The 27,855-nt window shown below is 42.9% G+C and overlaps 1 protein-coding gene across 1 annotated transcript; it reads left to right on the forward strand.

Annotated features, from left to right (window-relative positions):
* Nucleotides 1–6,125: 6,125 nt before the first annotated feature.
* LOC114598073 (cytochrome P450 2J4-like) lies at nt 6,126–27,068 on the forward strand. The gene is made up of 9 exons (XM_077929668.1): nt 6,126–6,368; nt 7,366–7,528; nt 16,039–16,188; nt 16,390–16,550; nt 18,044–18,220; nt 21,609–21,750; nt 23,829–24,016; nt 24,729–24,870; nt 26,040–27,068. The coding sequence occupies exons 1-9, from the start codon at nt 6,201–6,203 to the stop codon at nt 26,225–26,227; spliced, it is 1,479 nt and encodes a 492-aa protein (XP_077785794.1). The 5' UTR covers nt 6,126–6,200; the 3' UTR covers nt 26,228–27,068.
* Nucleotides 27,069–27,855: the final 787 nt, after the last annotated feature.

Consider the following 27,855-nt stretch of genomic DNA (forward strand, 5'->3'; position numbering starts at 1 on the left):
CCATAACGCCTTGAAAGTGGAATTGAGACTTACTCCAACCGGTTCCTTCAGATGGAAAATGAATGACACTTTATTAAGAGATCAGGAGATTGTGAAGAAGGCCCAAAAAACTTTAAGAGACTATTTTGAAATAAATTTGAATACTACGGTAGAAAAGAGAATAATCTGGGACGCAAGCAAAGCAGTCATGAGAGGGTTTCTGATACAACAAAACACGATTAAGAAAAGACTGGAATGAAAAAAAGGAGAAGATCTTGGAGAAAATAAGAGAAGGAGAGAAAAAATTGAGAACTAAACCAAAGTCGAAGGAGGTGCTGAGAGAAATTAAATTCCATCAAGCACAATATTCGAAACTGATAAATCAAGAGGTTGAATGGAAAATTAAACAAATGAAGCAAAGATCGTTTGAATCAGCAAATAAATGTGGAAAACTGCTAGCCTGGCAGTTGAAAAAGAGACAAAAATTAAATACAGTTACAAATCTAGAGACTGAAGGGAGAATTGTTCAGAAACCAGAAGAAATTAGAAAGTGTTTCCAGAGATATTTTAAAGAACTCTACTCACAGGGGCCACAGAAAGAGTTTGAGATAGATCAATTTCTAAAAACTAATGGACTACCAAAATTAACTCAGGAAAAGAGAACAATCCTGAACTGCAAAATAACACAACAGGAAATTGAAGGTGCCATTCAGAATATGCAACTAGGCAAATCTCCAGGCCCTGATGGACTTACCTCCAAATATTACAAGACTTTGAAGGACTATTTGATACAACCTTTGATGGAGGTTTGCAACCAGATTATGGAGGGGAAGAAGGCGCCGGAAACGTGGAAAGAAGCTTTCATCACATTGATACCAAAATCGGAAACTGAAAAGACTCAACTTAAGAACTACCGTCCCATCTCACTCCTAAACGTGGATTACAAAATTTTTGCGGATATTCTGGCAAGTAGGCTTAAAAAAGTACTCAATGAAGTAATTCACAAGGACCAGGCTGGCTTTCTCCCTGGTAGACATTTGTTTGATAACACTAGGAACATTATTGATATTTTGGAACTTTTACAAACAAATATCAATACGAGAGCTGTGTTAATCTTTATTGACGCGGAGAAAGCCTTTGACAACATTTCTTGGATGTTTATGAAGAAAAACTTGGAAGGGATGGGAGTGGGACGGGGGTTTGAAAATGGAATAGAAGCAATCTATTCAGAGCAAAAAGCTAAACTGATAGTGAACAATGTGGTGACAGAGGAGTTTAAAATTGAAAAAGGGACACGACAGGGGTGCCCCCTATCCCCTCTCTTATTTATTTCAGTCCTGGAGGTGCTTTTGAATATGATTAGGGAGGACCGGTTGGTACAAGGAATACAGGTCGGAGTGAAACAATATAAACTGAAAGCATTCGCAGATGACTTGGTTTTAACATTACAGGAGCCAGAATCTAGTACAAAAAGAGTTTTAGAATTGATCCATGAATTTGGTCGGGTGGCGGGATTTAAGTTGAACAAGCAAAAAACCAAGGTTTTGGCCAAAAATTTGACACCTACAGAAACAGATGGGTTTCAGAAAAAGACAGAATTAAGTGTTGTTAAAAAAGTGAAATACCTGGGGGTTCACTTGTCCGCCAAAAACTTGAATTTATTTAAAGATAATTATGAAAAATGTTGGGCGGAAATCAAAAAAGATTTGGAAATTTGGTCAAGATTGAAACTTTCCTTGTTGGGTCGAATTGCAGCTATAAAAATGAATGTATTGCCGAAAATGTTATTTTTGTTTCAAGCCCTACAGATTGTGGACAGAGTGGAATGTTTTAGAAAGTGGCAGAAGGATATTTCCAAGTTTGTTTGGCAGGGCAAAAAGCCCCGAATAAAGTTTAAAATATTAACTGATTCGAAAGAAAGAGGGGGGTTTGCCCTGCCGGACTTGAGGTTATATTATGAATCTGCAGCCTTCTGCTGGTTGAAGGATTGGTTTCTGTTGGAGAACACTGATGTCCTAGATCTGGAAGGGTTTGACAATGCTTTTGGTTGGCATGCATATTTGTGGTACGACAAGGTTAAAGTTCACAAATTGTTTAGAAACCATATTGTCAGAAGAGCAATATTTACGGTCTGGATGAAATACAAAGACTTACTAGAGGGTAAGACCCCGAGGTGGCTATCACCGGTGGAGGCCAAGGCTCGAAAAAGACCCAACATGGAGGCCTACTGGCCGAAATATTGGGAAATAATTGAAAAAATTGGAGACAATTGGAGGTTGCAGAGCTTGGAGAAATTAAAAAATAAGGTGCGAGACTGGTTACATTACGCTCAAATTCAAGAGGTCTTTAAAATAGATAAAAAAGTTGGTTTCCAGGTGGAAAAATCGAAACTAGAGACGGAATTGTTAGAACCAAAAACTTAGACACTTTCGAGAATGTACAACTTGCTGCTTAAATGGAACACACAGGATGAGACAGTTAAATCTGCCATGATAAAATGGGCACAGGACATAGGGCATAACATCATGTTTGAGGACTGGGAAAGGTTATGGAACACCGGAATGAAGTTCACGGCATGTAATGCCTTGAAGGAAAACATTATGAAAATGATATACCGGTGGTACATGACCCCAGTCAAGCTTGCTAAGATATATCACCTGTCTGACAACAAATGTTGGAAATGTAAGGAGGCTGAAGGGACATTCTTTCACCTCTGGTGGACCTGCCCAAAAGTGAAGGTCTTCTGGGAAGTGATTTACAATGAGTTAAAAAAGGTATTTAGGTATACCTTTCCCAAGAAACCAGAGGCCTTCCTTCTGGGCATGGTAGACCAGAAAGTGTTAAAGAAGGATAGAACTTTGTTTATGTATGCTACTACAGCAGCAAGAATTCTCATCGCAAAGTACTGGAAGACACAAGATTTACCCACGCTGGAGGAATGGCAGACGCAGTTGATGGACTACATGGAATTGGCTGAAATGACTGGCAGAATCCGAGATTTGGGAGAGGAAACAATGGAAGAGGACTGGAAAAAATTCAAGGACTATTTGCAAAAACATGATAAGTTGTATGAATGTTAAGAATGTACACGATTAGGAAACTTTTGCTTCAGCAACTCGATTAGGTGAATTGGAAACTAAGGTATGAGAAAGAAGAGGTGAAAACACGAAATAACTTTATTATGTTTACTTTAAATGTACAAGAATTGGGATACAACACTGTGAATTTAGAAACATGATAATTGAAAGATACAGTAAGTTATGAAATAAGGTAACAAATTGCTGACGCTTTTACTACAAAGAATGCAGGGTTTGGAGGATGTGGGGAAGTCCAGTTGGATTTTTGAAAACATTATGGAAAGTTGGATTTTTATATATTTCTTTTTCTCTTTGTTCTTTTTCTTTTTTCTTTATTCTGTATATTATTGAACGTAAGAAAAGAAACTTAATAAAAATATCTTAAAAAAAAAAAAAATTCCTCCTCCAGCTCTATGCACTCTTCAAGGGAGAAAAGAGGTAATCCCTCTTTTTGCGCAAGAGAGGATTTCGGTGTGATCCAGCGGGGCTTTTCTCACATTCATTTTTTTTTAAAATAATTTTTATTAACAGACCAATCAAATCACATACCATTAATTCCGAATTACAAAGCCAAATTTTAAATTTTTGTTGGGGGTACCCATAATTCAAGTTCCGAAAGGGATCCAAGTATTGCACTTGGGCAAAAAAAATGAGAGGCACAAATACAAGATGGGGGACACCTGGCTTGAGAGCAGTACATGTGAAAAGGATCTAGGAGTCTTGGTTGACCACAAACTTGACATGAGCCAACAGTGTGACGTGGCAGCTAAAAAAGCCAATGCAATTCTGGGCTGCATCAATAGGAGTATAGCATCTAGATCAAGGGAAGTAATAGTGCCACTGTATTCTGCTCTGGTCAGACCTCCCCTGGAGTACTGTGTCCAGTTCTGGGCACCACAGTTCAAGAAGGACACTGACAAACTGGAACGTGTCCAGAGGAGGGCAACCAAAATGGTCAAAGGCCTGGAAACGATGCCTTATGAGGAACGGCTAAGGGAGCTGGGCATGTTTAGCCTGGAGAAGAGGAGGTTAAGGGGTGATATGATAGCCATGTTCAAATATATAAAAGGATGTCACATAGAGGAGGGAGAAAGGTTGTTTTCTGCTGCTCCAGAGAAGCGGACACGGAGCAATGGATCCAAACTACAAGAAAGAAGATTCCACCTAAACATTAGGAAGAACTTCCTGACAGTAAGAGCTGTTCGACAGTGGAATTTGCTGCCAAGAAGTGTGGTGGAGTCTCCGTCTTTGGAGGTCTTTAAGCAGAGGCTTGACAACCATATGTCAGGAGTACTCTGATGGTGTTTCCTGCTTGGCAGGGGGTTGGACTCGATGGCCCTTGTGGTCTCTTCCAACTCTATGATTCTATGATTCTATGATCTTGTTGCTACTGCTTTAATGTCCACAATTCTGTCCAAATGATGTTCATAATTCTATCCAATCCTTTCTTCTTGTTTTCCACATCTCTTTTTGTTGTTTTCATATATTTTTCCTTTCTCTTTGTGACCTCTGATAATCTCCGCAAGCGAGTTGAAAAAAATATTTTATAATCCTGTGTGAGTTTTTCCGTTCATCCAAGAGTCATACCCAGACGGTTGCCTCTTCTCATCACCTCCATAAAAAAACCACTCTTACCGTCGTTAATCTTTGCAGGTCTGTCACTCCCTTTCTCAAACTTCTGAGGAGGTTCTGCCAGGAATCCAGTATAATAACAAATCCTTAACTTCCTCCTCAGCCATCAATCTTTCGACATAACCTGCCAACATGGCGACTCTCTTTTTATTGCTGTGTCACTCCAAAAGCCCCCACTCTTCTAGATCTCCATGAGCCAAGCCTTTGGTTATTAATTCATTTTCACACAGTTTTTACTCATCCTGCTAATGTCAATTATGCAACGGTTCTTTCTTGGGAAGGGGTTATTAGGTAATCACATAAAAGAGCAAAAGAAAAGCCCCCCCCCATCCAGTCCCGTTCTGACATACCTACCCTTTGATGTTTTCTTCTGGATATATTCCTGTTAAATCCAACCCGTCGCTCTACTTCACAGAGGTCACTTCAATTAGCAGTCTTAACTCCCGTTCTTCACTTGAAATATGTGCATTTGCTTCTCCTAATTGTTTATATCGAACTCCTGCAAGCAGTTCGCGCAATCAGAGACAGCGTCCGGGAGAGCCAATCCACGCGGGGGCTATGTGCCTAGTGCCTTCACCCCCTTCTTATGAACTCGGGGGTGATTTATGGCAACAGCAGGCAAGGCAGTGTTTCCCCATTCCCTGGGGTAAACAAGGGAGGCTGCATACTCCCATATCAGCCTCTTAATTGTCCCGTGTGAGCTGGAGAGATGGTATTGTCGGCCATCTTCCAATGCGCCCCTGGCGGCCCCCTATTCATTTTTTATATTACAGTGGTGCCTCGCAAGACGAAAAGAATCCGTTCCGCGAGTCTCTTCGTCTTGCCGTTTTTGTCTTGCGAAGCAAGCCCATTAGTGGATTAGCGCTATTAGCGGCTTAGCGGGCTTAGCGGATCAGCTGTTAAGCGGCTTAGCGGATCAGCTGTTAAGCGGCTTAGCGGCTTAGCGGATCAGCTGTTAAGCGGCTTAGCGGATCAGCTGATAAGCGGCTTAGCGGCTTGGGGAAAGGGGGGGAGAGGAAAAAAACCCTGCAGGAGCTCGCAAGACATTTTCGTCTTGCGAAGCAAGCCCATAGGAAATTCGTTTTGCGAAGCACCTCCAAAACGGAAAACCCTTTCGTCTAGCGGGTTTTCCGTATTGCGAGGCATACGTCTTGCGGGGCACCACTGTATGAATATTTGGTACAAAATTCTTTCTCAAATATTTGTGTCACAACATCGGTCTTAAGATAGCTTGGATTCTAATTACAATTCATCAAACACCTCTCATTTGCGTGACCCATATAAGAATGATTATAGTGTTCGATTGTATTACATGACTTGCAATCACATTCCAAGGCTATTTGCACATGGTATCACACCCCTTGTTGCTTATTTGTTTTTAATAACTGAGCATATATAAGCAGAGAGTACTGCTGATGTCTCTGAGGAAAGCAAAAAGCCCTTAGAGAAAGAGAGTTGAACCTGACCAGGCTACCTAGAAAGAATTAAGGAGAAAGAGACAGCAAGAGAAGGATGGAGATATGGGCACTTTTGATTGCTGTGCTGGTGGTTCTTCTGATTCTGAACTTCAAGAAACTGCTCTGGTCAAACAGGCATTACCCTCCAGGCCCTCCTAAGGTTCCTCTCATTGTAGTCTTGTGGAACTTTGGATTTAAGATTCATGAAGATACTTTCATTAAGGTACTTACATCTTGGTGATAATTCAGTCTGATTTCAGCAATTGCTTTATCTATTTCCCTCAACAATTGTGATATTTCAGCTTAAACTATAGCATCAAATGGTAAATGGTAAATGCCATAAGCCTCCTTTGTAAGAAACAGTAAGATATACAAATAATAGGGATAAAACAAAGAATATTATTATTAATACTGAAAAGCAAAAAATCATATAAAAGTTGAAAATATGCATTAAAAACTACTGATCAAAAATATTTAATATATACTGTTAAATTGAGGAAGGAGGAGAGAACACCCTCAAAGAAAGAATGGTTTATGAAAATCTTGGAATCTGCAGAGATGGCAAAAATTGATAAAAGATACTGATCTAGAATCTTTTAAAGAAGATTGGAAAACATTTGCAGCCTATATAAAAAGTTATTTCCCATATGTAAAGACCACAGCATGGTTTGAAGTGTAAGAAAACAGCAGAATATATTAAGAAACATGTTGGAGAGGATGAAATTAGATACGATGGAACTTTAAAATGCAATTGTATGTAATTCAAGTTATAAACAATGATGCAGGGTGAGTGGGAAGTCACTTGTTTTGTTGAATTGGAATATAATTGTTGTATAACAAATATAACTTTCTAAATGGAAAAAAGAATAAAATATTATTATATTTAAAAAAATTGACTGACCACATAGGTCCTCAGCATTCATTCATGGCAGCCTCTCAACATGGAATTAACCTGCAGGTGCTATTCAATTTCTTAAGCCTGGTGTCAGCAATGTTGCTTCACTGACAGGGAATGAGAATGCAGGCATAGAGAGCAAACATATAAGAGTGGTATGTAGAGGGAAGGGAGAAGCAGCAGGGAGCAGCCATAACTTGAGCTCTGGACATACGGAAGAAGCTGCAGAGGTGAGGGAGACTGAAGCTCTTGTATTAAGTTGAAATATCCAATTGTAGTTTTTGAACACATCTTGTCCTCTCCTCTCTTTTGACCCTAATGGTAGTTGGCAAAGCAACATGGAAATATTTTCACCCTATGGACGGGACATCTACCCACTGTAGTACTGTCTGGATTCCAAGCAGTGAAAGAAGCGCTCACTGACCACGCTGAAGAATTAGACGAGCGACCACAGACTCCTTTCCTTAGGACTATGGCAAAAGGAAAGGGTAAGTAGTGAAGAATAAGAATTTCTCCTGGTATTTTCCCAAGAGACAATGTTTAATGGGCTATCCAGAGCAATGGTTCTCTGTTATTGTTGCACTCAACAGAAAATGGGTTACCTAGGAGTGAACAACTAGGGACTGAGGTCCTTTCAGTTCCCCCCTAAAATATTTGAGGGGACCACCAGGCTCCCCCTAAGTTCATGACAATTGCCATTCTAATGGTGGGCATGAGCCGCATAATAATAGTAATAAATTTTATTTATACCCCACCCTCCCCAGCCAACACAAGATATAAAATAATTGATTGAAATACAACTTTAAAAACAAGATTAAAATACAACATTAAAATGCAGCCTCATTTCAGCAGAAATTCAAAAACTTTTTGAGGATGAAAATGTCAAGTCTGGTTGGGGGGGAAAATCCAGACTGGTCCTATGTGGGCCAGAAAAAAGCCAGGGAAGTCCCCAAGTAGGAGTTCCATCACAGAAGGAAAAAGGGGGAAAGAAAGAGGGGGAGGGAATCAAGTTAATTCCAAGCCAAAAGCCAGGAGGAACAACTCTGTCTTACAGGCCCTGCAAAAAGAAATCAGATCCTGCAGGGCCATGGTCTCATGAGACAGAGTGTTCCACCAGGCCAGAGCCAGTGTTGAAAAGGCCCTGGCTCTGGTTGAGGCTAATCTGACTTCCTTAGGGCCCAGGACCACTAGGGTGTTGCTATTTATGGACCTTAAGGTTCTCCGTGGGGCATACCGGGAGAGGTGGTTCCGTAGGTATGAAGGTCCAAGCATCTGGTCAGTGTGTCCGGGGCCGAGTCAGTGTGGCCATCCATCAGCAGATAGTGCTGAGTGTCATCAGCATATTGGTGACAACCCAGCCCAAAGCTCCGGACAATCTGGGCAAGGGGCCGCATAAAGATGTTAAAAAGCATTGGGGAGAGGATTGCCCCCTGTGGCACTCCACACACCAAGGAGTGGCGTGAGAACATCTCCCTCCCTGGCGCCACCCTCTGTCCCTGACCAGAGATAAAAGAGCACAGCCATTTACGGGCTATGCTCTGTATCCCCAAGGATTTAGTCTCAAACGGCTCCCATGAAACCATCCAGCCACAGCTTCCAAGTATCTGGTCAGTGTGTCCGGGGCCGAGTCGGTGTGGCCATCCATCAGCAGATAGCGCTGAGTGTCATCAGCATATTGATGACAACCCAGCCCAAAGCTCCGGACAATCTGGGCAAGGGGGTGCATAAAGATGTTAAAAAGCATCGGGGAGAGGATTGCACCCTGTGGAACTCCACACCAAGGAGTGGCGTGACAACATCTTCCTCCCTGGTGCCACACTCTGTCCCTGACCAGAGATAAAAGAGCACAGCTATGCCCTGTATCCCCACGTCGGCGAGGCGGTGGTCCAGAAGATCATGATCAACCATGTTGAAAGCTGCTGACAAATCTAAGAGAATCAGCAGTCCCGACCCGCCTCTATCCAGTTGTCTACGGAGATAATCTGTTAGGGCGACCAGAGCCGTCTCGGTCCTGAAACCAGGACGGATCCTGGACTGAAATAGATCTAAAGCTGATGTTTCCTCCAGAAACCTACCAAGCTGCTCAGCAACCGCTCTCTCAATTACCTTACTCAGATATGGAAGATTTGAAACTGGGCAGTAATTGGATAAATCTAAAGGATCTAGTGAAGTTTTCTTTAAGAGCGGACACACCACTGCTTCCTTCAGCTCCCCTGGGAATGTCCCCGTGCCAAGGGACAAATTGATAATTTCAACCAGGGGGATCTGTGCAACATCTGGGCACACCCTAATCAGCCAAGACGGGCATGGATCAAGGAGGCAAGTGGTGGGCCTACCAGCTCAGAGGAATCTATCCACATCAGCAGGGAGTATGCGATCGAAATGATCCAACACTGGACCCGAAGACTGTCGAGGGGCCTCCAGTTCTGTCACTGTATCTAAATTGGCAGGGAGGTCATGGAGGAGCAACAAGACTTTCTCTGCAAAAAAGTTCGCGAACGCCTCACAGCTGTGAGTCGAATTTATGCTTAAATTTGGTTGTCCTCCTAAGGACGTTATTGACCTAATTATTCTAAAAAGTTGTGCCAGGCGAGAGCTAGCGGATGCAATGAAAGCTGCAAAGTAAGATTTCTTAGCAGCTTTCATAGCCATCTCATAGGCTTTCATAAGCATCCTATAAGATGTTCTTGAAGCTCCATCGCCATACTCGCTCTAGCTGTCTGAGATCCCACTTCATTTTCCGGAGCTCCTAGGTAAACCAAGGGGCCCGGTTTCAGCGGGGTTGCAGAGGGCGCTTGGGCGCGATCTTATTGATGGCCGCCAAGAACTGGTTATTCCAGTCCTCGACAAGGTCATGTAATGAGTCATCAGGAGGAGCAGAGTCCTGCAAGCCTGACGGAATCTATCAGGACCCATCAGCCTTCGTGGGTGAGCCCAAATAGGCTCGCCACCTGAGCAGGGGAGGAGTGGGAAGTCAATCTTGGCTTTCAGAGTGCAGTGATCAGATCATGTCACTTCCACAGGGGGGAGTATGATCACATCTATGCCAGCACCAAAGATCGAATCCAGCGTGTGGCCTGCTTGATGAGTGGGGCCCAAAACAACCTGGGAGAGCCCTAGTGTTGCCATGGAAGTCATTTTGTCCAGAGCCTGTGAGGAGGGGGCATGGACGTTGAAGTCTCCCAAAACCAATAAGATTGGGAACTCCAAGGCCCAGCCCGCTGCCACCTCCAGCAGGTCTGAGAGGGTGGCTGCCGGTGCCGTGGGTGGTCAGTACACCAGCCAGACAGCCAAGCTCTCCCTGGTGCCCCACGCAAGACCAACACATTCAATGCCAGAGACTGCCGGTGCTGGCAGAGCTCTGAAAGAGCAATCCTCATCATGTGATTGATTATGTGAGGTGGGGCTTACTTGCCCCCTTCCTCATATTTTATTCAAGTGGCACCCCTGATGGATTGCAAGTAGCAAGTGCTTTGTGGAATTAGCAATTGTACCGCACTGTGGTTAGTTTCAACTGCAAGTAGAAGTATGTTTCCTGCTGCAATTGTAATGCATTTACTATCCTGGCCCTCAGTTCTAGATGTAGAGCGTGAACTCAGAGTTCTTTCTGCTGAAAGCTTTGATGCCTACATCAGTCTGAATCCTGGTAAGATGGGGGCAAGGTGGTTGGAGTCTTGTCAATTGTTCAGTTTATTGCTATGAATGGGGTTCAACTCTCCCTGAGAGAACAGGTTCATAGACTAGAGGTGCTCCTGGATCCATCTTAGCTGCTAGAGGCCCAGGTGACCTTAGTGCCTTCTACCAGCTTCAGCTAGCAAGGCAGCTTTGGCAGCTAAGGTAGTTTCTGGATCAGGATAGCTTAACTACTGTCATCCATGTGCTGGTTACCTCCAGGCTGATTATAGCAATGTGCTGCATTTGGGGCTGCCCTTGAAACAGTTTCTGGCAAAAAATGCAGTAGCTTGACTGCTCATGGGGGCAGGACATAGCCAGCATGTTATGCCACTGGCTGACAATTAGCTAAGTTCAAGGTGCTGGTTGAACAAACAGCCTATACAACTTGAGATTAATATATCCCCTTCCAATAAGCTTTTCAGTTTGGATCTTTCTCAGTTTTGCTTCTTTTCAGCCCTCGGTTCTTTAGGGAGGATGAGTGGAATATAAATATAATAATAAATACAGTCAAACCTCAGATCTCGAATGCCTCCATTTAGGAATGTTTTGGCTCCCAAATGCTAAAAAACCCAGAAGTAAATGCACTGTTTTTTTTAATGTTTTTTTGGAAGCAAATGTCCAACGCAGCCTCCAATTTAGTGCAGGAAGCATCTGCAACCAATCAGAAGCCGTGCCTCAGTTGAACAGATTATGTTTGACAACCAAGATTTGACATAATAATAATAATAATAATAATAATAATAATAATAATAATAATAACACCATCCCCCTTCATGGATCACTGCCTTGCCATGGCGAAGGGGCTTGAATAACTCAGAGAAGCTATGAGCTACGCTGTGCAGGGCCACCCAAGATGGACAGGTCATAGTGGAGAGTTTTGACCAAACGTAATCCACTTGGAGCAGGAACCAGCAAGCCACTCCAGTATCGCCGCCAAGAAAACTCCATGGACAAAGACAATAGGTACATAAAAGTTATGACGCTGGAAGATGAGCCGCTCAGGTCAGAAGGCGTCCAACATGCTACTGAGGAAGAGCGGAGGACAAGTACAAGCCGAAAGGTCACTCAGTTGCGGATATGCCTGGAAGCAAAAGGAAAGTCCAATGCTGTAAAGAAAAATATTGCATAGGAACCTGGAATGTAAGAACCATGAACCTGCGTAAGTTGGATGTGGTCAAAAATGGAAACAAGCAAATGAAAGATAAGATTTGGAAAAACTGATCTGTTTTTAACTGTTTTTACTTTGTATTTTCTTTTTCCTTTTTTTTCCTTTTCTTATTTTTGTAAAATGTTGAAACTTTAATAAATATCTTTTTTTAAAAAAAGGAAAGATGGAGGACACAAGGAGAAGGGGCAGACAGAGGACGAGGTGGTTGGATAGTGTTCTCGAAGCTACAAACATGAGCCTGACCAAACTGCGGGAGGTGGTGGAAGCCTGGCGTGCTCTGGTCCATGGGGTCACGAAGAGTCGGACACGACTAAATGACTGAACAACAACGACAATAAAACTGTCAGAGACTGCATCTTTTGTGTTAGAGCCTACCAACCTGACAGCTTGCCAAATCTCTCTTCTCTCACACACCGAGGGACAATAGAGAGCAGAATGCAAGGGGAAGTACCAGAGGGTGTGGACTCAATGGGGGCTGGAGCAGCGGGAGTGGGGGCAGGAGAGCCCAGGGATGCCATAAATGAACTGCAGCAGTACAGCTGGCAGCGGAAATCACAGCTAGATACCCTCACCAGGCCCTGGGAGAACAAAGACTGCATTTAGAGGCAGAAAGGACTCTCAGAGCCAGTAAAACCCCTCTAAATACGCAGGTTACCTGGCGGACTATCTTGCCTTTAAAAGGAAGCTCTCCCCTCTAATGGCAGCCAAGCACAGCACTCTCTCAAACCTGGGGGAGTTTTTGGAAACTATGGATGGACCAATTGATGGCAGGCCATTGGTGGGGAGGCAAGTTGCCTATGCCACATGGCCCATGGGGGTGGAGTTGTCAGGCCACAAGGAGACAATGATGTTTCACATCACCAAGTTAGCTCACAAAGTAATAGCATGGGGGCAGTGTTCTTTAACGTTTGATTCAGCTTACTGCCAAGCACACTGCCTAGGGTTCGAAGCGCCAATACAGGTAGGAGCCAAGGGGCAGAGGTAGGGGGGAAAACTCATGGGGGAGGAGAGCTCCATACCCCCACAGTATAAGGCCTATAGGGATGTGTTCTGTGAAAAGGAGGCAGATAGGTTACCCACCCCACAGACCTTATGACTGCAAAATAGGCTTGGAGCCTGGTGCCAACCAGTCATCTATATTCCATGTCAGAAGCAGAATTAGCCAACTTGCGGGAGTTTCTGAAGAAGAACTTGGAACGTGAGTTTATTAGGCTGTCATGAGCACCTGGTGGGTCACCAGTGTTCTTTGTGAACAAGAAAGACACCCCAGAAAGACGTCTCGTGGTGGACTACAGAAAAACCAACAGCCTCATGATTCCTAGTCAATACCCCTTGCCACATATTGGTGACCTGCTGGAGAGGTTACGGTCGGTGAAATTTTTTACCCAGCTGGACCTGAGGGGGGCATACAATTTGATACATGTGAGACAAGGGGACAAGTGGAAAATGGCTCGTAATACCAGATTTGGAAGCTGTGAATACTTAGTTATGCCTTTTGGGCTACAATCGGGCACGGCCACATTCCAGGTGGTTATCAATCATGTACTGGCAGATTTATGGGACAATACAGTTTTGTGTTACCTAGATGACGTGCTGATCTACTCTGAGAACCCAGAAGAGCACGTGCAACACGTGACAGAGGTGCTGCATAGACTAAGGACACACCACCTCTAGGTGAAATTGGGAAAGTGCCAGTTTCACGTCAAGGGGGTGGGATTTTTTTAATTATTATTTTATATCTTTATTATTATTTTTTTAATAATATTTTTATTCATTTTCCACAAAAGAGGGAAAAAACGGAAAAAAACAAACAAACCATTTTTTATACAATCAATTCACATTTTATCACACATTCCTCTCTTTTTTTGACTTCCCTCAGCTCCTCTGCCGATCTTTCGTTTACGTCAATATTATTAACACATTTCTTAACAGTATTGCCTTTAGATATCTCCTTCCCTCCTCTTATTTTCTTTTTAACAATATTCCTCTGTTTTTCACAGAGTCTCTTGAAAACCGACAAACGTTATCTGTTCATCACATATGCCTTTCAGACAATCTGTAAATCTTCCCCAGTCCTCGATGAACTTTTGGTCTCGTTGATAGCGAATCTTCCCTGTTAGTTTGTCCAGTTCTGCATAATCAGTCAATTTCAGTCTCCATTCTTCCACCGTCGGTAACTCTTCCTGTTTCCATTTTTGGGCCAGAAGTGTTCTCGCTGCTGTAACTGCGTATTGAAAAAGTTTACAGTCTTTCTTACTTATCTCATTTCCTACCAATCCCAATAAGAAGGCCTCCGGTTTCTTAATAAACATATATTTCAACATCTTTTTCAATTCATTATATATCATTTCCCAGAAGCCTCTCACCTTTTTACACTCCCACCACATATGATAGAATGTCCCTTCTTTTTCTTTACATTTCCAACACTTATTACATGTTTTATACATTTTAGCTAGTTTTACTGGCGTTATATACCATCTATATACCATTTTCATCACATTTTCCTTTAACACAGTACATGCCGTAAATTTTAGTCTTTCATTCCATAGTTTTGACCATTCATCATATTGTATATTATAACCAAAATCTCTGGCCCAATGTAGTCAAGGGGGTGGAATTTGGGGTTATCACGTCTCTCCTGAAGGGGTGTACATGGACCTAGCAAAGGTGCAGGCGGTGTTAGATTGGCAGAAGCCAAAGACTAAGAAAGACTTATAGAGATTCTTAGGCTTTGCTGATTATTACCACAACTTCATGCCCAATTATTCTTGGCTCATGGCTTTCCTTACAGACTGCTGGAGGAGCAAGAAGCCATTCTTCTGGACATAGGAGGCACAAGATGCGTTTGAGAAGCTCAAGATGCGTTTGTGAAGCAGCGGAGGAGTACCTGCACCACACAGATCCACATTGGCCGATGGTGGTGGAGACGGGGGTGTCAGAAAGTGCCATAAGAGCTGTGTTGCTACAAGAAGACCGTAACGGAGATTTGAGGCTGTGTGCCTTCCACTCCCAAAAGTTGAATGCTTCAGAACGGAATTACAGCATTTGGGAGAGAGAATTGCTTGCCATAAAAGAAGCGCTGGGGTGTGGAGACATTTCCTCAAAGGAGCACAACACTAAGTGGAGATACATGGACCACAAGAACTTAGAATACTGGCAAATGGCGAGGCATCTGAACCAGAGGCAAATTAGATTGCCAAATTTTTTTTGCTCTTTCCGACTTCCGAATCTGATGCATGCCGGGGCACCAGAACCAGAGGGGGGACATCCTGCCCCGGAAGCTGGAGTATCTGGAGGGGGAGTCAGACACCGGGCTGAGGCATATTCTGAAACCGGAACAGTTACAGAAGAAGAGAAGAAGAAGAAGAGTTTGGATTTGATATCCCGCCTTTCACTCCCTTTAAGGAGTCTCAAAGCGGCTAACATTCTCCTTTCCCTTCCTCCCCCACAACAAACACTCTGTGGGGTGAGTGGGGCTGAGAGACTTCAGAGAAGTGTGACTGGCCCAAGGTCACCCAGCAGCTGCATGTGGAGGAGCGGAGACGCGAACCCGGTTCCCCAGATTAGGAGTCTACCGCTCTTAACCACTACACCACACTGGCTCTCCACTACAGCTGGTGGCAGCTCCCGTAGTTGAAACCGCAGACTTCAAGAGACAGATGGAAGTGGATCGAATAGTACTCTTCCAATCTTGTATGATGACCTTATCTCCCCCCAAAAAATTCCAACCATTCTTCCATGTTTAAAAACAATAAATCCTTCATTTTTATTTTCACAGGAAACTCTCCTCTGTAGTCTTTTATTTAAAAATAATCCATAATTATTTGCTTGTATATTCATTATTTTACACCCAGTTGTATATCTTGCGATCCCATTTCCTGTAGGGAAATCTAGCAAGAGAAAAAGGAAAGAACTTCCATTTCTACCACTTCCATTCTTTTCCCAATAGCATTACCAGAAGCTTGATAGATTTCCCCTCTAAATTCTCTCCAATTTGTACCCAGAATCCTTTCTGCATCATCTTGTAATTCTTTGCTTTAGAGAGACTAAGTAGCTCTTACAAGCAAGGATATGAACTTCAGTAAACATTGTTCTGAGATGGCAACTTTTTACACTGATTTCTGTAAGTAATAATTTCTCATTGATTTTCCATAGGTATTGTATTATCAAATGGTCACACCTGGCGGCAACAGAGACGCTTTGGTGTAGTTACTATGCGGAAGTTGGGGTTGGGGAAGAAAGGCATGGAGCACCAAATAGCAGAGGAGGCTCATCAGCTCGTGGAGGTTTTTGCACGTTCAAAGGGTATGTGATGCTAAGTGATGTGCTGAGCTGGTGTATGAAGATTTATTTGTGTACTACCTCTGTCCGTTTTAGAAAGGAATGTGATATGTTTTTCTTGATTCCTAAAGGAGATCCCAGCAGTTTCTCTTGGCCACCATAAAATCCCACTCTCAGTATTAACAGGAGCAGCTGAACTAACATTAGTATAATTTTATTTTGCAGGACAGCCACTTGATCCCTCCATGCCCATCACTAATTCAGTCTCCAACGTGATATGTGCTGTGGTTTTTGGGCACCGGTTTGCTCTTGAAGATGAACGGTTCCAGAAGCTGATAGAATCCATTGATTTTGTCCAAAAATTTTTATCTAGCGTTGTTCATTGTGTGAGTAGTCATTTTCATTTCTACTATGCCAAAGAGGTCTCCCTAAATACCACAAATCAGTATTTTGAAATAAGGGCCACTTACTGTCTCACAGCCTGATCAGTTTCTCATGATTACCATTGAGATTTTTTTAAAAAAGGAGTAGGAAGCATTTGTCCACTACAGAAGACTCTTTGGAGGAAGGATGGGATAAAAATGGAACAATGGCCTTCAGAGCCCACCAAAAGGGACAGAGGTGAACAAAATAATCTTCTCAAGAAGGGAATTACATAGTTTTGGTGCCATCATTGAAAACTAAACGTATCTGCTCTCTAGCCACTTAGCAATGACAATGATGAGGCCCCTGCAGCCAGCCTTGGCTGGAATTTTTTAAAAGTAAGAGAGACCTGCAACTCAAGCACTGTCCCTACTGCTAAGGAAAGCAGCTCCCTTCTGTATGACCCAACTAAACCCTTTTTCCAAACTTAAGTTCAGTTCTCCACATTTCTACATACATTCCGATCTTTAAAAAAAAAGGACTCATGAAACTTCATCAGCATTTTTGTGCTAATTTATCCTAATGCACATATTTGTTTGCAATTTTGCCCGATATACACATTTCTGCAAAGCAGTATATTGTAGGATTGTATGTTATTTACACTATTATATGCATTTTTAGGCACACAAAACCATATCATTGCATTTCCATTTTTGTAAGCATCACTTGACTGGCAGACTACAGGAAAGTTTATATCAGCGTTCAGGGCGCATTTTGCAAAAAGGAATTTTATTAGCGTGAGCAGCTTCTGAGCTCTGGGCACAGTACTAAGCCTAAAATTTCAGATTAAAACTGCAGAATGGAAGGAAAGGAGGACCTTTTTCTGCCTCCTCACTTCCAGCTTTCATATCTTAGTTTTTAACATTGCTTTATATCAGTCCAACTTTAATCTTCTAGCTCCTTATGTATTCAGAAAATGTAAGTAATTGATCTTTGATGAGAAAACAAGGAACGAGAAAAAACATCCTTCTTCAAGGTTTAGTTTTTTGTAATGAAAGATCAGAATTACTTGACTGGCAAACTGGAAGATTTAATAAATACAACTAAAAATTTAAAAAATGGAGAAGTGTACATTTTGAACGATGGCTGTCTTTCCATTTGTGTATTAGGCAAATTTGCTTTTAAATGTGAACTTACTTGAATTCCCCCCACACCCACCTACCATAAAAGGCCACTAACTTGTTCCAGGAGGGGTCCTCTGATTGTGCCCAGTTTCGGAATGATGCCTGGGAGCTGGGAAAATATTGTGAGCCATGGTTTTCTTTCACATTTTCAGCTAGGGATAATTCATAGAACCCAATCATTGTGAGATTCCAGAAAAGTGATAGACACCTTCCTTCTTCTTAGTGAGAAACTAATATGCTAGCCCTGAAGAATAATGCAGATCATGTAAGCACAAACGGTGTGACCAAGCTTCCTCATGGTAATGGCAGCATTTCTGCTATCTTTCCTTTAGCTTTATGAAATTCTCCCATGGCTCATGAAACATCTCCCAGGGCCCCACAAGAAGGCCTTGTCCTGCTCAGAGATGGTGTGTTCATTTGCAAAGGAGGAGATAGAGAAGCATAAGGAGAATCAGTCTCTGCATGATCCACAGGATCTCATTGATTTCTATCTACTTCAGATGGAGAAAGTAAGTATCAGCTTTGAAGCTGAATACTGCTCATCTAAGGAATCATTACATTCCCTGTTGTAAGTGAATACTAATCTCTTGCCTGGAAACCAGCATGTTTTTTCCTGAATCTCAGTTGAAAATGGCATTGAGTTCCCCCCAAATATTTCTCATAGTCAATTTAGTTGCTAAAGTGGGTTGACATCCATCCATTAGCATTGTTAAAAATGTGAGAGGAAAGAAGTGGAAACCTGAGTGTGTTAAGGGGTCTTGCCTATGGAGCATTCCCTCTGTACATAATTTTTTTCGGATTGATGTTCATCTGACATTCAAATGTGGACTGAGAAAACAGAAAATCCTAAACAAAATGCTCTTAAACTAGAGTATGACTTCAAATCCCTGTCTCATCTATCTTCATATACTAGAAAGGACAATATATATATTCATCTTTCACTCTCTGAGCAATGCTTATCATGATGACAAACGAATGATGAAATATGTTGAGTGTTAAATACCATGTTGTTTAGTCGTTTAGTCGTGTCCGACTCTTCGTGACCCATGGACCAGAGCACGCCAGGCACCTCTGTCCTCCACTACTTCCCGCAGTTTGGTCAGACTCATGCTGGTAACCTCGAAAACACTATCCAACCATCTCGTCCTCTGTCGCCCCCTTCTCCTTGTGCCCTCCATCTTTCCCAGCATCAGTGTCTTCTCCAGGGAGTCTTCTCTTCTCATGAGGTGGCCAAAGTACTGGAGCCTCAGCTTCACGATCTGTCCTTCCAGTGAGCACTCAGGGCTGATTTCCTTAAGAATGGATACGTTTGATCTTCTTGCAGTCCATGGGACTCTCAAGAGTCTTCTCCAGCACCATAATTCAAAAGCATCAATTCTTCGGCGATCAGCCTTCTTTATGGTCCAGCTCTCACTTCCATACATCACTACTGGGAAAACCATGGCTTTAACTATACGGACCTTTGTTGGCAAGGTGACGTCTCTACTTCTCAAGATGCTGTCTAGGCCTGTCATTGCCCTTCTCCCAAGAAGGAGGCGTCTTTTAATTTCGTGGCTGCTGTCACCATCTGCAGTGATCATGGAGCCCAAGAAAGTAAAATCTCTCACTGCCTCCATTTCTTCCCCTTCTATTTGCCAGGAGGTGATGGGACCAGTGGCCATGATCTTCGTTTTTTTGATGTTGAGCTTCAGACCATATTTTGCGCTCTCCTCTTTCACCCTCATTAAAAGGTTCTTTAATTCCTCCTCACTTTCTGCCATCAAGGTTGTGTCATCTGCATATCTGAGGTTGTTGATATTTCTTCCGGCAATCTTAATTCCAGCTTGGGATTCATCCAGCCCAGCCTTTCGCATGATGTATTCTGCATATAAATTAAATAAGCAGGGAGACAAAATACAGCCTTGTCGTACTCCTTTCCCAATTTTGAACCAATCAGTTGTTCCATATCCAGTTCTAACTGTAGCTTCTTGTCCCACATAGAGATTTCTCAGGAGACAGATGAGGTGATCAGGCACTCCCATTTCTTTAAGAACTTGCCATAGTTTGCTGTGGTCGACACAGTCAAAGGCTTTTGCATAGTCAATGAAGCAGAAGTAGATGTCTTTCTGGAACTCTCTAGCTTTCTCCATAATCCAGCGCATGTTTGCAATTTGGTCTCTGGTTCCTCTGCCTCTTCTAAATCCAGCTTGCACTTCTGGGAGTTCTCGATCCACATACTGCTTGAGCCTTCCTTGTAGAATTTTAAGCATAACCTTGCTAGCGTGTGAGATGAGTGCAATTGTGCGGTAGTTGGAGCATTCTTTGGCACTGCCCTTCTTTGGGATTGGGATGTAGACTGATCTTCTCCAATCTTCTGGCCACTGCTGAGTTTTCCAAATTTGCTGGCATATTGAGTGTAGCACCTTAACAGCATCATCTTTTAAAATTTTAAATAGTTCAGCTGGAATACCATCACTTCCACTGGCCTTGTTATTTGCAGTGCTTTCTAAGGCCCATTTGACTTCACTCTCCAGGATGTCTGGCTCAAGGTCAGCAACCACACTACCTGGGGTGTACGAGACATCCATATCTTTCTGGTATAATTCTTCTGTGTATTCTTGCCACCTCTTCTTAAATACCATATTTCACCATAATTGTCACATTTTATGCCAATTATTCCTTTCAAAAAAGGGGGGGGTGCGACGATTATTTGGTGAAAAACCAAGGCACGACGCTTATGTGAGGAAAATGTTTTTATTTACAAACATAATTATGTTTATATTGCTTATTACTTGTTACTAACTCTTTTTGATGTGATTAGGATTCATGGAATACGCATGAACAGGTAAAGGTAAAAGGTAATTCAAATTGGGGCAAGGCAAATTCATGCACGCTTCGAATGCCCGGTGACTATTATGTGGTGAATTCTTTGGAACTGATTTTAGGGCTTGAAAAAAAGGAGCTTGACTATTATGTGGTGGTGACCATTAGGCAGTGAAATATGTAGCACACATTTTGAATATCTGCTGCCAGAGTTTCCGTTTGATCCCTCTCTTCATGTCAGTATTGGATTACTATGCCCACCCACAGATCCTGAAATCTAGCACCAGCAGCTACTGCCATATACAGAGGAGAGTGTGTGTGGGTTTCTTATCATAACCAGCTATGAAGCAGAGGGCCGGCCCATCCATGAGGCAGGCTGTGAGAGCTGCCTTGGGCAGTGGAATGCCAACAGGAGGCATCTCTGGGGATGTGCTGCCTAGCCAGCCGCTAGTGTAGAAGCAAAGGGGGCAGCTTCTGGCAAGATTTCACCAAAATCTTTCAAGATCTTACCAAGCTCCCTTTTGTTGTTGCCACTTTGTGGGCACTGCTGTGCAACCCAGGTAAGCAGGCGGCAGCAACAGTACAATCTTCCCAACAATACTATACTAGCTACTATGGATGTGGAATCTCTGTATACCAACATCCCACACAACGATGGTTTACAAGCTATAAGGAACACCATTTCAGATAAAACCACAGCGGACTCAGTGTATCTGAAGAAGTGTGCATGCACACGAAAGCTCATACCAAGAACTAACTTAGTTGGTCTTTAAGGTGCTACTGGAAGGAATTTTTTTTTGTTTTGACTATGGCAGACCAACACGGCTACCTATCTGTACCTAGTCCCCAGTTGCTGTTGCCACTTGGTGGGCACTGCTATGCAAGCCAGGTAAGCAGGCAGCAGCAACAGTACAGCGGTGGTGACAACATCTTCTCATTTCACCTCAGGCGGTGTAAGAGGACACCCCACCCCTCATGAAGCATGTGTGGGTGGTATGGTAATAAGTGTGTGTGTGGGGGGAAATAAAGTAAGCGCTGAAGGACAAATTGTAACACATGTAAATGACATGTCACTTTCCCCATTTTCAACACCAGAACAAGAATGACCCAGAGTCCACCTATGATGAAGAAAACTTGGCCCAGTGCATTTTTGACCTCTTTGCAGCAGGGACAGAGACAACCACCGGTTCTCTGAAATGGGCACTTCTCCTCCTGGCAAGTCATCCAGATATCCAAGGTGAGAGAGGAGAGCCAGGAATTCTCTTGATCGCTAGGGTGGAGCATAATTCTTTAAAGCTTTCATATTGGAAAGAGTTAAAAGTGAGTTTATGATGTCAGTTTTGGAAGCCAAATGTTATTGAAATAAGCTAAAAGTTTTTGACTTACATGTCTGGAAAGATCATTCTCCCCCACCACTTTTATGGAACCTATAATTGTAGGGTTGGAAAGGACCCCAAGGGTCGCCTGCCTCTCCGTGCTCCATTACATGAGGGACACGGGTGGCGCTGTGGTCTAAAGCAGTGAGCCCCTTGTGCTTGCTGATTACAAGGTTGGCAGTTCAAATCCGTGTGACAGGATGAGCTCCCGTTGCTCTGTCCCAGCTTCTGCCAACCTAGCAGTTTGAAAGCATGCCAGTGCAAGTAGATAAATAGGTACTGCTGCAGTGGGAAGGTAAACACCGTTTCCATGCACTCTGGCACTCATCATGGTGTCCAGTTGCACCAGAAGTTTATATATATATATATGCACACACACACACACACACACACACATATATAATAATTTTTTATTTATACCCCGCCCTCCCCAGCCAAGACCGGGCTCAGGGAGGCTAACAACCAATAATAAAAACAAGTTGATTAAAATGCAATTTAAAAGATTAAGATACAACATTAAAACAATTAGGGAGCAATCTCTTCATAGGAGGAGAAAGGAAAAAGAAAGAGGGGGAAGGAATCAAACTTATTCTGAGCCAAAGGCCATGTGGAACAACTCTGTCTTAAAGGCCCTGCGGAAAGAGATCAGATCCCGCAGGGCCCTGGTCTCAAGAAACAGAGCATTCCACCAGGCCGGAGCCAGTGTTGAGAAGGCCCTGGCTCTAGTTGAGGCTAATCTAACTTCCTTAGGGCCCGGGACCTCTAGGGTGTTGCTATATATGGACCTTAAGGTCCTCCGTGGGGCATACCAGGAGAGGCAGTCCCGTAGGTACAAGGGTTCTAGGCAGTGAAGGGCTTTAAAAGTCAAGACCAGCACCTTAAATCTGACCCTGTACTCCGCTGGGAGCCAATGCAGCTGGAAAAGCATATATATATTATCCAGTAGCACCTTATTGGCCAACTACGTTTGTTCTTGGTATGAGCTTTTGTGTGCATGCACACTTCTTCAGATACACACAAAAGCTAATACCAAGAACAAACTTAGTTGGTCTCTAAGGTGCTACTGGACACATGACCCAGAAAACTATCTGTGGACAAACACTGGCTCCTTCATCTCCTTCCTTTGACTGGACTAAACCGTCCAGAGCTCCTTTACTTTTACCTTTACATGCATAGGTAAAGGTACCCCTGCCCGTACGGGCCAGTCTTGACAGACTCTAGGGTTGTTCGCCCATCTCACTCAAGAGGCCGGGGGCCAGCGCCGTCTGGAGACACTTCCGGGTCACATGGCCAGCGTGACATCGCTGCTCTGGCGAGCCAGAGCCGCACATGGAAACGCCGTTTACCTTCCCGCTAGTAAGCGGTCCCTCTTTATCTACTTGCACCCAGGAGTGCTTTCGAACTGCTAGGTTGGCAGGCACTGGGACCGAACAACGGGAGCGCACCCCGCCGCGGGGATTCGAACCGCCGACCTTTCGATCGGCAAGCCCTAGGCGCTGAGGCTTTTACCCACAGCGCCACCCGTGTCCCTGTTTTACATGCATAACATTAGCCAAAGATCAGGTGAGGAAATGAGGATTAATGAAACTAAGTAGGAAATATTGAGGGCCAGGGATGGAGAATACACACACACACACACACACACACACACACACACACAGACATTATAGATAGCCTTTGATCCCAGCCCTTCAGCAAATCCAGCCAGCACAAACATCTGAGATAAGCTTCACTTTCAAAGATTTCACACCTGGGATCTAGAGTGGGGAAAAACCACGTACACAGACTTGAGCTCTTTGGAGGACCAGGTGAGCTGAAAATGCAAGAAACTGGGACTCATTCACAGAGATTTATGGAATGTGTTCAAGGGAATTAAATGTCCATCTGAACTAAAATGCAGTATTCACAATAAACCTTCTTTTTCCATCATTCTCTTCAGATAAAATGCACAAGGAAGTAGAAGATGTCATAGGTTCTGCTCACTCAATCTGCTATCAAGATAAGAAGAAATTGCCCTACACCAATGCTGTGATTCATGAAATGCAGCGCTTTAAATATGTCCTTTTTTATGGGTTACCTAGGCAATGTACAAAGGATTTCAAGCTGCGTGGTTTTCTCATTCCCAAGGTATAACAGTGTGATATAGCTGCACTCCTGTAGCCCAAGAGCAAAGAGCAGCAGAAGGTTTCATATTGAGAGATGCTGCCAGGCATACAGGAACTTCCCATCTAGTCAAAAATCTGAAGGGCAAGAGCAGGAGCTCCATCTGCAGACATGTTTCACCATCGGCAAGTGTCATTCCATGGGGCAATTGTGGCAGGGGAGGAGCATGTAGTGGCCAGAAGTCTCCGCCTGGTTGTGAGCTTTCATTTTAAAAGAGGTGGAGGAAATTCCTCTTGTGTTCCTGCCTGTACAGAAAGTTTTTACAGTGAAGACTACACCCCCATCTATATCTATATCTGTATCTGTATCTGTATCTGTATCTATATATCTATATCACCTATATCTATATCTATATCATCCATAGAGATAGAGATATAGAGATAGAGATAGAGATAGAGATAGAGATAGAGAGAGATAGAGATAGAGATAGAGATAGAGATAGAGATAGAGATAGAGATAGAGATAGAGATAGAGATAGAGATAGAGATAGAGATAGAGATAGAGATAGAGATAGAGATGATAGAGATAGAGATAGAGATAGAGATAGAGATAGAGATAGAGATAGAGATAGAGATATCACACATGTCTCTGCAATGATTAGTCTTGGAATAGTGTGGGACAATCCAGAAATGTTTTGATCTGAATGCATTCCAAGTCACTTGTTTCTTATTTGCAGGGGACTATTATTGTTCCCGATCTACGCTCTGTTCATCTTGATCCCACACAATGGGAGACACCTGAGGAGTTCAACCCAAATCATTTCTTGGACAAGGATGGTCAATTCGTGAACAGAAAAGAATATCTGCCATTTGGTGCAGGTAAATGCAGAAGTCCAAGCTATGTTGTGATCTGTCGATGTGCTTACTGGTCTGCTCACAGGAAATGACATGAGCTGCAGCACATGAGGGAGTGGGCCGGAGCAGTAGCAGCGTCTTTCTGGCTGGAGTGGCAGCGCTGGTCAGCAGAATGGGGCAGGGCAGTGGCAAGTTAAGGGGATCTCTGGGTTGGTGGCTTGGGACCCATACATGCACATACACTTATGTGGCCTCCATCTGGACCTCCCAACATTTGCCACCCCTGCCATGTCCCTGAGAGAGGCAGCACTGCCAGCACCAGGATACTGCTGTTCCCCATCTCACATCACACTGCAAGCCATCCAACTTCTTTTCAGGCAGCAGGGCTAAGGCTATCTTTTCATGGGGTGCTATTTAGCCTGGTTTGAAAGCACACTCAGAACTGATGAAACCATGCCACTTCCTTATTTCTCCTACTCTGAAATCAAAAGAATATTATTCCTGCAGAAATTCAGCAGACATCATCACTGCTAACTTACAAATTCTCCAAAGGTCAGATTCACGTGCTTTTCCATACAGCATTCAGAAATCTAGTTCCTACCAATGTGAGGTAAGTCTGACAGGAAAATTACTTTATGCTCTTAACCCCTTTCTGCATTGCTGATTTGGACAGTTGACAAAAGTTTTCCTTTCATTTTTTTAAGTCAAGTTTTATTGAAAGTTTTATATATGAGACACAATAAACATCTTGCCAATGTAAAAAGGGAAATAGAAAAAAGATGAGGAAAGGAAGAAAAGAAAGAAAAGAAGAAAAGCAAATTACCTCTATCAAAATTAAATATTCACCCTTATCCTGCACACAGAAAAGTGAGCCCTCCCAGCTCCCACTTGGGGCCTAGACCCTCTTCCCCCAGTTTCTAGCCCTTCATTTTCAGTCCATCCCCTTCCTCAGTGTATCTTCCTTGATATGAGATAGGGAACTTCAAATTACAGAACAAAACATAAGTATAACAAGAAGAAAGAAAGGTTAGCACTGACCAGGCTGGAAAATTGACAGCAGCCTTGATGATTTCGCTATCCTATCTATGTCTAGTTTGTCAAAGTATTAAGGAGAATGTTTATAACTACAAAGCAATGAACATGGGAAAGTAAATTCTTGCTCACTTGTTGTCTTTCACTTTTCCCATCTTCAGGGTCTCGCATATGTTTGGGAATGGAGCTGGCAAAGATCGAAATCTTCATCTTCCTGACCAGCCTGCTGAGGGCATTCAGTTTTCAGCTGCCAGAAGGAGTCAAAGAGCTCAATCAAGAGTCTACAATAGGGTTTACAACACATCCCCATCCTTATAAACTCTGTGCAGTTCCCCGCTGCAACACATAAGAAAATAGGAAAATATTAGGGGCTGCACCCCTGCTTCCTCCAATTAGCGACCCCTTGGCCACTCCTGACACATGAACACCCTAGCATTTCCCCTTCCCTTCCCATCTCATCCCATGCAGCTACTGAGGTCTCTTTTCACCTTTGCAGCTCCATTTCTGAAGCCAATTCTCTCTTATCTTCTGCAGCTATGCTTTGCATCCATTTTCCCCTTCACCCCATCTCCTCCTTTTCTTCAGGCCCTTTCATGCCCCTCTTTTCATCTTCATCCCTCTCCCAATGCCTCCTTACTCCCTCCTTTTTGACAACTTTCCTTTGCATCCCCATTCTTACTCTCACACCCTTTCCCCCTCCCCTCTACTTTCCTCAAATCTCCCTTACACACACATTCCCACACCTCCTTCTCTCTCCTGCTTCTGTAGCCCCCTTTCAACACACACTCCATGCTATGTTATTGTATCTTTAAGACGAGTAGACTACTAAGAGCAGGACTGTCAGTTTGTCCAGTTGAAGAAGGCTAAGTTCCTTTGATGGATACTGTACATGTATGCTTGTTAATAAAATATCTCTTCTAAATCAGTACATTGAACCCAGAACTTCATGTTGAGGACCACACCAGGTATCAGGAGTGAAATAGGTTGTGTGGAGGCACTATGGAATATTTGAAGGCTTCACATCCTTTATCACAGCTAAGAAATGAAAGAGGGAGAAGCTTAAAATAGACGTTCCCCTGACTTTCACTATCCTTTTTTCTTTTTCTTTTTAAATAATTTTTACGTGGTTTTACCAATATAAAATTATAGTAATACCGCAACACACATCCAAAATTAAGATTCCTCCAAATCTCTGGACTTTCCACCTTCCCCTCCATGGGTTCTCTTATTAAACCTTTTCTACTGCATCTTTATCTGTAATCCATGTTTTTTATAACTCCATTGTCTCCATAGTTCTCGTTACATTACAAGTGTTATTGCAATCCTGCTAATGTTTTCAACTGCTTACCGTAGTCTCCAAGATAAATTATACATTTTTCCAATTCCTTATTGAAGTTTTGGTCTTCTTGGTTGCTGAGCTTTGCAGTCAATTTTCCCATTTCGGCATAGTCCAACAGTTTAATTTGCCATTCTTTTCTATTAGGAACTTTATCTTCTTTCTAACTCTGGGCTAACAGCATTTGTGCAGCTGTTGTTGCATACATAAAAAAAAAAGTTTAAAATAACTTTTATTTAAAAACCCAGAGGCTTTTCTATAAAAATCCAGTGTAAAAACAGCTGCATGAGGTTTTTTTGGAAGTGGCCAGCTTTTGGGGAGACCGTTCCAAGGGAGACTGTTACAATGTCAAAACAAAAAAATTCCTTCCAGTAGCACCTTAACGACCAACTAAGTTAGTTCTTGGTATGAGCTTTCGTGTGCATGCACACTTCTTCAGGTATCTGAATTTTTTTGTTTTGACTATGGCAGACCAACACGGCTACCTATCTATAACTGTTACAATGTCAAACAGCTCTTGCTGTCAGAAAGTTTTTCTCTGTGTTTATTTCAGAATCTTCTTTCTTGTAACATGAAGCCACTGGTTTGAGTCCTACCCTGCAAAGCAGGGTTGGATCAATACACATCAAATAAGTGTTTCA

This window comes from Podarcis muralis, chromosome 6, assembly GCF_964188315.1.
Source record: "Podarcis muralis chromosome 6, rPodMur119.hap1.1, whole genome shotgun sequence".
Classification (NCBI taxonomy): domain Eukaryota; kingdom Metazoa; phylum Chordata; class Lepidosauria; order Squamata; family Lacertidae; genus Podarcis; species Podarcis muralis.